This window comes from Mirounga angustirostris, unplaced genomic scaffold (genome assembly GCF_029215605.1).
Source record: "Mirounga angustirostris isolate CCGP_5_RB_7025 unplaced genomic scaffold, mMirAng1.0.hap1 SCAF_11, whole genome shotgun sequence".
NCBI classification, from domain to species: domain Eukaryota; kingdom Metazoa; phylum Chordata; class Mammalia; order Carnivora; family Phocidae; genus Mirounga; species Mirounga angustirostris.
This window is the reverse complement of record NW_026991719.1, coordinates 50,543,017-50,558,239: the sequence shown is the minus strand read 5'-3', so window position 1 is coordinate 50,558,239 and position 15,223 is coordinate 50,543,017. Positions and strand designations below refer to the sequence as shown.

General features: G+C 39.0%; 1 protein-coding gene across 1 annotated transcript in view; it reads left to right on the top strand.

Annotated features, from left to right (window-relative positions):
* The window catches only part of MTMR8 (myotubularin related protein 8), a 163,583-nt gene that overhangs the window by 45,382 nt on the left and 102,978 nt on the right, over positions 1-15,223 (top strand). Inside the window, 2 exon segments of the mRNA XM_064573586.1 lie at positions 11,863-11,995; positions 13,373-13,482. Coding sequence (XP_064429656.1) covers positions 11,863-11,995; positions 13,373-13,482 — 243 coding nt within the window.

Sequence of the window (15,223 nt, the reverse complement as noted above, 5' to 3'; positions counted from 1 at the left end):
ATGATACTTTATGTGGAAAACCCAAAAGACTCCACCCCAAAACTGCTAGAACTCATAGGGGAATTCAGTCAAGTGGCAGGATATAAAATCAATGCACAGAAATCCGTGGCATTCCTATACACCAACAACAAGACAGAAGAAAGAGAAATCAAGGAGTCGATCCCATTTACTATTGCACCCAAAACCACAAGATACCTAAGAATAAATCTCAACAAAGGGGCAAAGAATCTGTACTCAGAATACTATAAAATACTCATGAAACAAATTGAGGAAGACACAAAGAAATGGAAAAACATTCCATGCTCATGGATTGGAAGAAGAAATATTGTGAAGATGTCAATGCTACCTAGAGCAATCTACACATTTAATGCAATCCCCATCAAAATAACATCCACTTTTTTCAAAGAAATGGAACAAATAATCCTAAAATTTTTATGGAACTAAAAAGACCCCAAACAGTCAGAGGAATATTGAAGAAGAAAAGCAAAGCTAGCGGCAGCACATTTCTGGACTTCCAGCTCTATTATAAAACTGTCATCATCAAGACAGCATGATACTGGCACAAAAACAGACACATAGATCAATGGAACAGAATAGAGAGCCCAGAAATGGACCCTCAACTCTATGGTCAACTAATCTTCGACAAAGCAGGAAAGAATGTCCAATGGAAGAAAGACAGTCTCTTCAACAAATGGTGTTGGGAAAATTGGATAGCCACATGCAGAAGAATGAAACTGGACCATTTCCTTACACCACACACAAAAATAGACTCCAAATGGGTGAAAGCTGTAATTGTGAGACGGGAGTCCATCAAAATCCTAGAGGAGAACACAGGCAGCAACCTCTTTGACTTCAGTTGCAGCAACTTCTTCCTAGAAACATCACCAAAGCAAGGGAAGCAAGGGCAAAAATGAACTCTTGTGACTTCATCAAGATAAAAAGCTTTTGCACAGCAGAAGAAACAGTCAATAAAACCAAAAGACAACCGACAGAATGGGAGAAGATATTTGCAAATGACATCAGATAAAGGGCTAGTATCAAAAATCTATAAAGAACTTCTTAAGCTCAACACCCAAAGAACAAATGATCCAATCAAGAAATGGGCAGAAGTCATGAACAGACATTTTTCCAAAGAAGATATCCAAATGGCCAACAGACACATGAAAAAGTGCTCAACATCGCTCAGTATCAGGGAAATCCAAATCAAAACCTCAATGAGATATCACCTCACACCAGTCAGAATGGCTAAAATTAACAAGTCAGGAAACGACAGATGTTGGCGGGGATGCAGAGAAAGGGGAACCCTCCTACACTGTTGGTCGGAATGCAAGCTGGTGCAGCCACTCTGGAAAACAGTATGGAGGTTCCTCAAAAAGTTGAAAATAGAGCTACCATATGATCCAGCAATTGCACTACTGGGTATTTACCCCAAAGATACAAATGTAGGGATCCGAAGGGTACATGCACCCCGATGTTTATAACAGCAATGTCCACAATAGCCAAACTGTGGAAAGAGCCAAGATGTCCATCGGCAGATGAATGGATAAAGAAGATGTGGCATATATATACAACGGAATATTATGCAGCCATCAAAAGGAATGAGATCTTGCCATTTGCAACGACGTGGATGGAAGTGGAGGGTATTATGCTGGGTGAAATAAGTCAATCAGAGAAAGATATGTATCATATGACCTCACTGATATGAGGAATTTTTAATCTCAGGAAACAAACTGAGGATTGCTGGAGTGGTGGGGTGTGGGAGGGATGGGGTAGCTGGGTGATAGATATTGGGGATGGTATGTGCTGTGGTGAGTGCTGTGAATTGCGTAAGACTGTTGAATCACAGTTCTGTACCTGTGAAACAAATAATACAATATATGTTAGAAAAAATAGATAGCAGGAGGGGAAGAATGAAAGGGGGAATCAAAGGGGGAGATGAACCATGAGAGACGATGATCTCTGAAAAACAAACTGAGGGTTCAAGAGGGGAGGGGGGTGGGAGGATGGGTTAGCCTGGTGATGGGTATTAAAGAAGGCATGCTCTTCATGGAGCACTGGGTGTTATACACAAACAATGAATCATGGAACACTACATCAAAAACTAATGTTGTAATGTATGGTGATTAACATAACAATAAAAAATTAAAAAGAAAGAAATGCAACAGACTTCTATGCATTGATTTTATATCCTCAAACTTTGCTGAACTCCTCTGAGTTCTAACAATTTTTTTGTGGAGTCTTTCAGGTTTTCTACATAGAGTATCACGTCATCTGCTAGTAGTGAAAGTTTGACTTCTTCGTTGCCAATTTAGATACCTTTTCTTTATTTTTGTTTCCTGATTCCTAAAGTTAGGATGTCCAGTAATGTGTGAAACAACAGTGGTGAGAGTGGACATCCTTGTGTTCCTGACCTTAGGGGAAAAGAAAAGCTCTCAGTTTTTCCCCATTGAGGATGATCTTAGGTGTGGGTCTTTCATATATGGCCTTTTTAATGTTGAGGTGTGCTTCTTCTGTCCCTAGTTAGTTGAAGCATTTATGAAGAAAGGATGCTGTATTTTGTCAAATGGTTTTTCTGCATCTATTGAGAGGATCATATGGTTTTTATCCCTTTTTTTTAATGTGGTGTATCACATTGATTGATTTGTGGATATTAAACCATCTCTGTAGCCCAGGAATAAATCTCGCTTGGTTGTGGTGAGTAATCCTTTTAATTTACTGTTGGATTTGATTAGCTAGTAACTTAAGAAGAATTTTTGCATCCATGTTCATCAGGAATATTAGTCTGTAATTCCCCTTTTTAGTGTGGTCCTTGTCTGGTTTTGGAATCAAGGTAATGCTGGCCTTAGAGTATGAGTTTGGAATTTTCCCTTCCATTTCTGTGTTTTGGAACAGTTTCAGAAGAATTGATATTAATTCTTCTCTAAATGTTTGGTGGAATTCCCCTGGGAAGCCATCCAGCCCTGGAGTCTTGTTTGTTGGAAGATTTTTGATTACAGATTCAATTTCCTTGCTCTTTATCAGTCTGTTGAGATTTTCCGTTTATTCCTGATTTAGTTTTGGTAGTTTATACGTTTCTAGGAATTTATCCATTTTTTTCCAGATTGCCTAATTTGTTGGCAAATATTCTAATTGTTTGTATTTCTCGGTGTTGGTTGTTGTCTCTCCTGTTTCATTCATGATTTTATTTGGGTCCTTTTTCTTTTTGAGAAGTCTGGCTGGAGGTTTATCAATTTTGTTAATTGTTTCAAAGAACCACCTCCTAGTTTTATTTACCTGTTTTCCTTTTTTTTTTAATTTTTGAATCATTCAGTTTTGCTCTATATTTTTCTATTTCCCTTCTCCTGCTGGATTTAGGCTTTATTTGCTGTTCTTTTTCCTGCTCCTTTAGGTGTAAGGTTAGGATGTGTATTTGAGACTTTTCTTGCTTCTTGATGAAGGCCTGTATTGCTATATATTTTTTTCTTAGGACTGCCTTTGCTGCATCCCAAAGGTTTTGTACTGTCGTGTTATCATTTTCATTTGCTTCTATGTGTTTTTAAATATTTTCTTTAATTTCCTTGTTAACCCATTCATGCTTCAGTAGGATGTTCTTTCACTACATGTATTTGTGGTCTTTCCAAATTCTCTCTTGTGTTTGATTTCAGTTTTCATATCATTGTCATCTGAAAATATGCTTGGTATGATCTCAATCTTTTTGTAGTGGTTGAGCACTGATTTGTGACCCAGTATGTGATCTATTCTGGAGAATGTTCCAGGTGCACTCAAAAAGGATGTGTATTTTGATATTTTAGGGTGAAATGTTGTGAATATACCTGGGAAGTCCTTCTGTTCTAGTGTGTCATTCAAAGTCCTTGTTTCCTCATTGATCTTCTGCTTAGATAATTGTATATTGCTATGACTGAGTTGTTAAAGTCCCATGCTATTATTATATTTTTCTCAATGAGTTTCTTTAAGTTTGTTATTAAATGATTTCTGTATTTGGCTGCTCCCAAGTTAGGGTCATAAAGATTTACAACTATTAGATGTTCTTGATGGGTAGACATTTTTCTTATTATATAGTGTCCTTCATCTCTTATTACAGTCTTTGTTTTAAAGTCTAGTTTGATATAAGTATGTTTACTCCAGTTTTCTTTTGATGTCCATTGGTATGTTAAATGGTTCTCCACCCCCTCAGTTTCAAATTGGAGGTGACTTTGGGTCTAAAATGAGTCTTTTGTAAGGAGTATATCACTGGGTCTTGTTTTTTTTTGTTGTTGTTTTTTGTTTTTTGTTTTTATCCATTCTGATACCCTATGAGTTTTGAGTGGAGCATTAATTCCATTTACAGAGTAATTATTGATAGGAATGAATTTAGCGTCATTGTATACTTGTAAAGTCACTGTTCCTGAACATTGTCTCTGTTCCTTCCTAGTCCTTGTTGCTTTTGGTCTTTCTGCTCAATCAGTTCTCTTTAATATTTCTTGCAGAGGTGTTTCAGTGTTCACTAACTCCTTTAGTTTTTGTTTGTCTCGTAAACTCTTTCTTTTCTATTCTTATTTTTTTAAGATTTTATTTATTTATTCATGCGAGACAGAGCAAGAGAGAAAGGCAGAGGGAGAAGCAGGCTACCAAGGAGCAGGGAGCCCAATGCGGGACTCGATCCCAGGACCCTGAGATCATGACCTGAGCCGAAGGCAGAAGCTTAACCATCTGAGCCACCCAGGCGCCCTTTAATTCTTTTCTTATTCTGAATGAAGTCATGCTGGATAAATTATTCTTAGTTGCATATTTTTCCCATTCAGCATGTTGAATATTCCCTTCCCTTCCTCCCTGGCCTGCCATGTTTCAGTGGAAAGGTCTGCTGTGAACGTTGAGTCTACCCTTACAGGTTGAGGAGCTGTGTTGCCTAGCTGCTTTCAGAATTCTCTCCTTATGTTTGTATTTTGCAAGTTTCACTATGTTATGGTGTTGACCTACTTTTGTTGATTTTTGGGGGAGTTCTCTGTGACTTTTGGACTTGAATGCCTGTTTTTTTACCCAGATTAGGGAAGTTCTCACCTACGATTTATTTAAATAAACCTTCTATCCTTTTTTCCCAGTTTTATTCTTCTGTGACTCTTATGATATGGATAATATTTTGCTTTATGGAATTGCTGATATCCCTAAATCAACCTTTGTGTTCTAATAGTTTATTTTCTCTCTTTTTAGCTTCATTGTTTTACATGATTTTATTTCCTGTGTCATCTATTTTCTCCTCTGCTTTTTCAGTCCTCCTAGTAATTATATCTAGTCAGTGTTGCATCTCAGTTACAGCATTTTTTATTTCAGCCTGACTAGTTTTCAGGTCTTTTATCTCTGCAGGAAGGTTTTCTGTGGTGTCTTCTATGCTTTTCTCAAGCCTGGCTAGTTGTCTTATGACTGTTGTTCTAAATTCTTGTTTAGACATTTTGCTTATATCTGTTTTGAGAAAAGTCATGGCTGTGATTTTTTTACTTACCTTTCTTTTGGGGAGAATTCCTCCATATTTTCATTTGGGAATAGTTTCTGTCTTTTGCATGTTTTGAAAGCTTGTTATGTTTTCTGCACCTCATGGTAATGCTATATTTAAAAGAGGTCATATACTGTACATGGCCTGGTCTTCAGGAAGTGTTTCTGGTGTACACTGTGCACTCTGCTTTTGAGTTTTGGCAGCTCATTCCCACTGATTGGTCCTCTGCAGAGCTCCTCCTTTCTTCAGAGGGGAATGTTTAGACTTTTAACTAGGTGTGCTTTGATTTATTTGTTAAATCTAGCTTACAGAAAAGAAAAAAAGAAAAAAAGAAGAAAAAAGGCTGATCCAACAAAAAGAGAAAAGGGAAGGGAATGAGAAAACCCAGACAATCAAAAAACTGTAATCCTGATTCTAAAGAAAAGGAAAAGGGGGGGGGGGAGGAAGGAAAAAAATAAACCTTATACAAAAAAAAAGAGAAAAGGAAATGAAAAAAAAATGAAAGAAGAAACTATAAACCTGAGTTCAAAGAAATGAAAAAAAGGGAAAAAATAAAAGTAAAACCTGCTCATATTTCCACCAGAACTGCAGGTGACTATTTGAAGCACTCTGATCATTAGACTTGGTGCATATGGAGTGCTGCCTGTGCTGGTCTTCTGGGGGAGAGTCCCACTACCCTGGCTCAAAGTCAGTCCTGCCCCAGTAAATATGCACTTCCTAGGCATAGGGGGGCAGTGTTTGATGTAAGCAGCACACGCCTCCAGTTGGGGCCACTCTATTGCTCTCTGACATCTCACTGTTTTGGTCTTGAGGGGGAAAATGGCTCCACCCCAATCCCTTGTCACTGGATAGGGGATCTCACACACCCCACTGTTGAAGAAGCCTTCACAGAATAGTGAGTGCTGTCAGTATGCCGGGTGCCACAGCTCTGCTGCATTTTATCTTCGGAGTGTGGCTGAGATTTAAAACTCCAAATCTTAAAGAAGCTGGCACCACTTGGACCCACTCCTCTCCTCTGGAGAAGAGCCTCACTGTGCTATGTCTGGTTTCCTATGTCCCAGAAAAACAGCCCCATGCCTGCACTGTGCACACAATCTAATGATGTGGCACTATGAGAAGCAGCAACCCGGTTTTCCATCCTCTGCATGTGCCTCTGTCCCCTGCTGATAAAAGGCCATTTTCTGGTGCCTGCAGTGTCTTTTGTCTTTGGAGAGGCACTATACTCTCTTCCAGATGTACTCCAGGAGGGGGAACGTTCTCTCCTAGTACAATCCAGGAGGTCCCTACACCACTTTGTGCTTCCTGGGCCAGCAACCTCCTTTCCACAGGTGTGCACACCATAGCTCCACTCCAGCAAAAGTCCTGCACTTCCAAAACCTCAGAGTTTGAGCTCCACACACTGTTTGCAAAAAAACCTGTGACACTCAGTACCCCTTGCTCCCCAGTCATTGTCCAGAGAGGTTTTTGTCTTGTGTGAACCTGATGCCACCCTCTCTCAACCCCTCTCTCTTTCTCTCCCTTTTCTCTCTCTGTGGAAAGCATTCCCTCCCCTCTACGGAACTGATTGTTCTCTCCCTCAGTTCATTTTCACACACCTTACACCTGCCATGCTGTCTCCCTCCAACTGTGGAGATCCTTCTCCTAGTCGTCAGATTGATTTCCTGGGTGTTCCAAGTGATCTGATCTCAATACAGCTGTGTTCAAAGGTCTAGGAAAGCCCAGGGTTCCCCCACTTCTCCACCATCTTAACTCCCAGACTGGCTGAGTTTTAAAACTCCAAACTTTATGGACCTGGTGTGTTGGGTACTTGAGCTGGTCTTCTGGGGGAGGGACTCGCCATGCTGCTATTGATGCATGTTTGACCCAAGAAAGCACAGGAGCAGGGGGTTTGGAGCAAAGCACACTAAAGATCCAGTGTGCAGTTAGCCTTCCTCACCTGTTGTCTCTGCAACTATGCTGAGGAGTGGGGTAGGGAAATGGCACTCACTGGCTCTTTTGTTCCTGGAAAGGCAACTGCACCTCTGTCAGATGCACTCCAAGAAGGGGGCATTGTCTCTCCCAGTGTGTCTCAAGTGATCTACAGATTGTACCCTTTGCCCCCAGGTTACCTACCTGTTTTCTCTAAGGAACACTGCAGCACCCTGAAGACTATACCAGCCACACCATGGACCTTGAAATCTCCAGTTTTTGAGCCCTGCTGGTTGGGAAAACTCACAAAAAACCAGCCCTTCTCATTTTCCCAGTCAATGGCTTTGGGGAAGTGTTTTCCTTTTACGATACCTTGTGCCCTCTGTTCTCTCTCTCACCTCAGGACTCCCTCACCTCCACAGCATCTATGGTCTGTTTCTCCCCCAAACCACATCTTCGCACCTCCTACTTTCCATGACGTGGCCTTCTCCCTCTAGTTGTGTGGCTTTTTCTCTCAGTCCTCAGATCAATTTCTTGGGTGTTCAAAATGACCTGTTATTGAGGGATAAGGCAAGCCTAGGGTCCTCATATTACTCTGCCATCTTTTTTTTTTTTTAAGATTTTATTTATTTATTTGAGACAGACAGAATGAGAGAGAGAGCACATGAGAGGGGGGAGGGTCAGAGGGAGAAGCAGGCTCCCTGCCAAGCAGGGAGCCCGATGCAGGACTCGATCCAGGGACTCCAGGATCATGACCTGAGCCGAAGGCAGTCACTTAACCAACTGAGCCACCCAGGCGCCCTATTACTCTGCCATCTTAGCTCCTTCTCTGCCTTAGTCTTTATTATTTCCTTCCTTCTGCTGGCTTCAGGTTTTGTTTCTTCTTTTTCTAACTCCTTTAGGTGTAAGGTTAGCTTGTTTGAGATTTTTCTCGTTTTTTGAGGTAGGCCTCTATTGCTATAAAATTCCCTTTTAGAACTGACTTTTATGTATCCCAAAGATTTTGGATTGTTTTGTTTTCATTTTCATTTGTTTCTTTTTTTTAATTTATATTTTTTAATTTTATTATGCTATGTTAGTCACCATACAGTACATCATTAGTTTTTGATGTAGAGATTCACGATCCATTGTATTCATATAATCATTTGTTTCTATGTAATTTTTTATCACCTCTTTGATTTCTTGGTTGACCCATTCATTGGTAGCATGTTATTTAACCTCCATGTATTTGTGTTCTTTCCAGATTTCTTTTTATGGTTAATTTCTAGTTTGATAGTGTTGTCGTTGTTAAAGATGTAGAGTATGACTTCAAAATTTCTTAATTTGTTGAGACTTCTTTTGTGGCCTAATATGTGGCCTGTTCTTGTGAATGTTTCATGTGCATCAGGGAAGAATTTGTATTGTGCTGTTTTAGGATGGAACATTCTTAACGTATCTGTTAAATCCGTCTGTTCCAGTGTGTCTTTCAAAGCCATTGTATGCTTGTTCATTTTCTGTTTGGATTATCTGTCTACTTATGTACATGCGGTTTAAACGTCTCTTGCTATTATTGTATTAGTATGAATTAGTTCCTTTATGTTTGTTATTAACTATTTTATATATTTGTGTTCTGCTATGTTGGGTGAAAAAAATATTTACAATTGTTATATCTTTTTGTTTGATTGTCCTCTTATTATTATATAGTGTCCTTCTTTGTCTCTTGTTACAGTCTTTGTTTTAAAATCTAGTTTTTCCAATATAAGTATTGCTACCCTGGCTGTCCTGTGTGTGTGTGTGTGTGTGTGTGTGCGTGTGTTTTGCTTTATTTTATTTTTAAAAATTTTTCATTATGGTCGGTTAGCCAACATATCCCCAGCTGTCTTTTGACATCCATTTTCAAGATAAATATTTCTCCATCCCCTCACTTTTAATCTACAGGTGTCTTTAGGTTTGAAATGAGTCTCCAGTAGGTTGTGTATAGATGGCTTTGGGGTTTTTATCCACTATCTCATTCTATTCCTTTTGATTGGAGTGTTTAGTCCATTCACAACAATTGGTTATGTTTTAGTAGTTTTTCTCTGATCCTTTTTTACTCTCTTTCATGGTTTGTTGGCTTTCTTTAGTGATATACTTAGATTCCTTTCTTTTTATTCTTTGCATATGTATTACTGGTTTTTTATTTTTGGTTATGATTAGGTTTGTAAAAACATCTTCTGCCTATAGCTGTCTATATTAAGTTGCTGGTAGCTTCAGTTTGAACCCATTCTCTACTCCTTTCCCTCTAAGTTTTAAGTATATGGTGTCATATTTTATATGCTTTCATTTTGTGAATCCCTTGACTGACAGATACAGATACAGTTATTTTTACTGCTTTACTTCTTTTTGCTTCCAACTTTTCGTACTGTCACTTATGTTCTTTCTTTTCCAACCAAAGAGTTCTCTTTAATATTTCTTTTAGGGGTGGTTTAATGGTCATGAAAAGTTTAGATTTTGTTTGTCTGAGAAACTCTTTATCTATTCTATTCTGAATAATAACCTTGCTGATTAGAGTATTCTTGGATACAGATTTTTTTTTTCCTTTCAGCATTTTGAATATTTCATGCCACTGTCTTCTGGCCTGCCTTGTTTCTGGTGAAAAATACACTGATAGCCTTGTGGGGGGGGTTTCCTTGTATGTAACTATCTTCTTTTCTCTTGCTGCTTTTAAACTTTTTTTTTATTACTACTTTTTGTAATTTTAATTACTATGTGTCTTAATATGGACCTCCTTGTGTTGATTTTTTGGGGGATCTGTGTGCATTCTGGCACTGGATATGTGTTTCCTTTCTCAGATTAGGAAACTTCTCAGCTATTATCTCTTAAAGCAAACATTCTGGCCATTTTTTGTTATCTTTTCTTCTGGGATCCCTTTAATGCGAATGTTATTATGTTTCATGGAGTCACTGAATTCCCAAGTCTATTCTCATTTTGCAAAATTCTATTTCTTTCATTTGCTTATCTTTTTTACTTTCTATTACTCTGTAGTCCAGAGACTGTAGTCTTTACATTATTATATATACAAAAGCATGCCATCCCAATGATGGGAGTGTTACCTAGTGATATCCATGGAACGAGGGGAGCTTAGGTTCCTCCTACTCTGCCATCTTCCCAGCCTCCTGTGCCTATTTTTTATGTGAATAATAATAGTACCTATCTTCATGGGCTGTAGTGAGGATTAAATTAGATAATATATGTAAAGGATCTAGCACAGTGTCTGGCACATACTTGTGGCTCAGTAAATATTAGGTCTCCTCTCTGCTTGAACATTAGTCTGCTAATATATAGCTGTTCCTCAGATCTGCCAAACATTTTCCCGAAGAGTTTTTCCTAGTATGATATAGCTAACTATCAGCCTTTCTAGCACTGCCCAGATGTAGGTACAGACTGCTCTAATTACTGTTTTATTTGCTGAAGCATCCATCAATCATAGTAAACTTCCTTGCTACTAGGTAGCTGTTACTTGTGCCTCCACAGATGTCCCTTTAACATTTGTCATTAATTTAATAAATGCTTAGTGACATTGTCTGTGTGATGAGATTAAAATTAGATTATGTTTTTCCCTTTAACAAGTGTCTTGCATTCTAAACAATATGTTGACACACAGGCTATTTTTCTTTGCACGTGTTAAGGTGAATAGTTTGTGCTTTCGAGGTTTTAATGGCATTCTTTTCTATTACTACATAAACTACACCCTGTCCATATACATGTTCCTCCCGCCTTCTGAAATGCACAGTACTGGGAGATTAGAAAATAGGCCAGGCAACAGAAAATTATTTAATTAGTAATATGGTTATCACCATAGAATGTATCTTGGCTGCTTTCTAGTTAACGTATTACTATCTTTCATCTGAAAGTCTCATTTAACCTTTACCCTGCCCAAATTTTTCATATAACCTAGAAATATTCTGATTACTAGAAGCTCAATGTAGTGTTAAAAACAGTTCTTGGTTTCTCCATTTCAATTTCATCAGTGAGTGAAAGTTATTTATCTCATGAAGTCATGCATTAGACATTTTAATAGAAAAGCTATTTAATATTAATTAGCCCTGAGGCTCTTAGACTTCTTTCTGGAGCTTTTTAGCTATAAATATTTTTAACTTTCACATGTTTCTTGGCATAAAGGCTTTTCAGCCAGGAAAATATTATTTGTGATAGGAAGTTCAAAATTATTTCAGTTCTTCAGATCAGATATCCTCATAGTTGCCATATCCTTCAATCTCTTAAGCAGGGTTTTAGTAATAAAGCAAAATCATGAAATCTCCCTGTCTTTCCCTATTCTATTCTGTTCCTTAAGATACCTGATGTAAAATTCAGTGAAATTTTCTCTATTTCAGGATATGCCCTGTCTGATTTATCTTCTTTTTAAATGGGTAAGATTTAAAAGTGTTTAGAATGAGACATTGAAATTGATGAACACTGTTCTTTTATCATTTGCCCTATCTGCTCTATTATGTCCTCAACTATTGCAGTTGAGTGCCATGGCCAACCAAGCAGCTGGGAAGGGGTATGAAAATGAATACAATTATGTCAACATTCACTTCAGGTTCATGGGCATTGAGAACATTCATGTACTACGAAACAGCCTGCAGAAAATTTTGGAAGGTACAGGAATTTCACGTTGGCTAGTCCAGAGACCATAGTCTTTACATTATTATATATACAAAAAGCATGCCTGATTTGGGGTGGAACATAAAAGCAACCAGGTGATCATAGTCAATACATCATAAGGTTTTTGCGTATAGTATGAATCCAGCTTACATAATACTGAATTATGCAGTGTTGGACTGGGGGAGGAACTAAGATGTTCAGTTTCATAACTTAGTGGAGTCCATCTGGGTTCAGTTGCTGTAGAAATTACTTCTCTCTATAGAATTACAGAGGCTGGTGTTTAGTGGTGGGTAGATAAACATAAGTATAAATAAATTTAGTATTTATTTCATCATTCAACATAACCACATCCAATCTACTGTAAGGAGTCAGACTGATTTCATCACTGTGATGTTGAAGGGGGTGAATTTAGACTTCAAAGGAATAAAGCTGATATCAGACATTTGGGGTCATCTGTCATCACTACAAAATAATGGATCAGAATGGAGGCAAGATGAGATTGGGGCCTTACACGATTTTTGAGTCTAGAACATTTCTCCCAAACCCACTACCCAGGATTCCATGATGCAGTAAGGAAGAGATCTTGAAAACCTGCCTTCTTCAATGCACACCCAGTTTTTCCTCTTTTTTTTTTTTTAACTTTGTACTTATATTGTCTACCAGGACCTCTCCCTTATATGACCCTTATCAGATCCTGTCTTCTCAGTCTGCATCAATTTTAGTATATTAGAATTCCTTTTCTTGGGTCTCTTCTTGCTTTCTTTTTTTGTCCCAGAATATTCTGTAGAAGTATAAGAAAAAGGGACTTTTTTACAGATTTTTGAGCCAAAAGAATGCCCTCTGCTGGGTAACCAGTGCAAAGTGCATGAAAATTGGGAATTTGTTTTCAACTTGTTGAGACAGCACAGGGCTACAGAGAGTAGGTAGGATTATGAGAATAGAGACAGATGTTAAGAGCCTGCAGAGTTAGTGAAACTAATAATACACTATATGTTAATTAATTGAATTTAAATTAAAAAAGAGCCTGCAGTTAGGTTGAATGGGTGGAATTAGGATGGGAATAAAATGTATTTTCTAATCAGAGGAGATGTAAGTATTGTCCTGTGGATGCTGATTCAGTTTTCTGGCTCCCCAGAGATTTCTGTGGTCTTAGGAGTTAGTTCTATAACTCAAAAAAGATGATACCTGACCTGTGGGATATGGTAGGCTCTAGCTCTAGTCTTGTCCTTAACTCACTAATCCAACTAATTATTTAACCTTCCTATGCCTTAGCTTCCTAATTTACAAAATGGGGATCCACTGTGTCCCCTTTCTTGGTGAATAAACTGAGGTGATTGTGAATTTCAATCTCTGCTTCCTTTTCTACCTTAGTTTGTGAATTGAAAACTCCAACAATGAGTGAATTTCTTAGCAGCCTGGAGAGCTCAGGGTGGTTGAGACACATTAAAGCTTTTATGGATGCTGGAATTTTTATTGCAAAGGTAGCAACTAGAACTTTTAAAAACTTGCACTGACTTTAATTATGGGATCTCTTGGGTAACCATAGATCATGGTGAAAAGAATAGAGAAAAGAAACCTAGGTTCTAGATTCAGCTCTAACACTAATTCACTGTGTTTCCTTGGCAAGTCTCTTCCCTCTTCTGGGTTTCAGTTTCTCTATCTGTAAAACAAAGTTGTTGGTTGAAAATCTAATGGTATAACTTTTGGGGGACCCACAGAACTCTTTGGGGATATCACTGACCCTCTCCCCCTGGAAAAATATACATATGGCTATGGTCTTTAATTTCAGAAAATGAACCTCAATTTTATTTTATATTTTTAAAATAGCATTTAATTTAATTTTTAAGTAGGCTCCATGCCCAGTGTGGGGCTCAAACTCATGACCCTGAACTCATACATCTGTATCCCTTTTCTGAAACTGACTTCATTAGAACAAAAAGAGTGAGACTAGAGAAGAGGGATGGATTCAATAGACAGTACAACCTCATAAATACTGGTTTAATTAAAATGAGTGGATGAAAAACCAATAGGTTTGGGATTGACAATTAGCCTGTGTTCCTCATTGCTATCACCACCTACCCAGTATCCCAAGCTTGAAAACTCATTCAGCCTTGAATTCTCTCTCTCCTCCTCCATCTGGCAATTTCCTAGTCCTATTAGTTCTACCTTAAAAGGGTTGCTCCAAGCTCTCCTTTCTAAGCCTCTAGTGCCACTTCCCTAGTTAAGACATTCATTATCTCTTGTCTAAAGTACTATAACTTTGGCTGGAAAAGATGGTGGTGGAGTAGGGGACCTATTCCAACCGGTCCATGGAATTGAACTGGATATCTACCAGACCACTTTGAACACCCACAAAATCAGCTTGAGATGTAAGAAGATAGATCTGGATCTCTACAAACAGAATATCACAGGCAGTTGGTTTCAAGGTACAAAGCAGGTAGCCGTGATTCCATGGGCAAATAGAGGAGGGTAAATGGAAGGGGGAGGGAGCTGAGCCATCTGCACCCTACAGAGCCGGTGAGCAATAACCTCCCACGCTAGAGATCGGGCACATACTCGCAGACCAGTAGCGATAAGGAAAGGACTGTAGGGCAGCCCCATGGACTGAAACCAGAGTGCCAGGGCCATACATGAGAACTGGGGTTGGCAAACAGTTTTAGAAGCACAAAAGGTAGAGACATGCCCTGACCTGGAAGTGAGGACCGGGAGCACTGCTGAGGGGTGCACAACCCAGGATGCTGCAGTTTATAGCAGCACAGACAGAAAAGGAGATAGTGTGGCCAGGAGAACTCACTGAAGAGCAGACTGCAATTTCTCCGCTCTGAGGCAGAGGGTTGGAAACAATCTCTTCTGCTCTGACTCTCGGAAGAGATGTGGAAAGCCGCCAGGGAAAGCCGCCAGAGAACAAAAGCCCCCCAAAACCGGTTTTCACTTACCCCATTGCCCCCCAGGGGGCAGGGCAACTTTGCCCAAACATGGTTGCCTGAGTAACAGTGCAGCAGGTCCCCCCCCCAGAAGACAGGATGTGAAAAAAAGAGGCCAGCAACCCTAAGGTCCTATAAAACAGGTGCATCTTGTTTGGGTTGCGGTCAATGATTTGGACTCTATACATTCCCTCAAACACCCATCCACAGAATGACTAGGAGGAGGAGCCCACAAAATAGAAAACACTCAGAGATTATGACTTATGCTGCAGATTTACAAATGGATGCAGATATAACC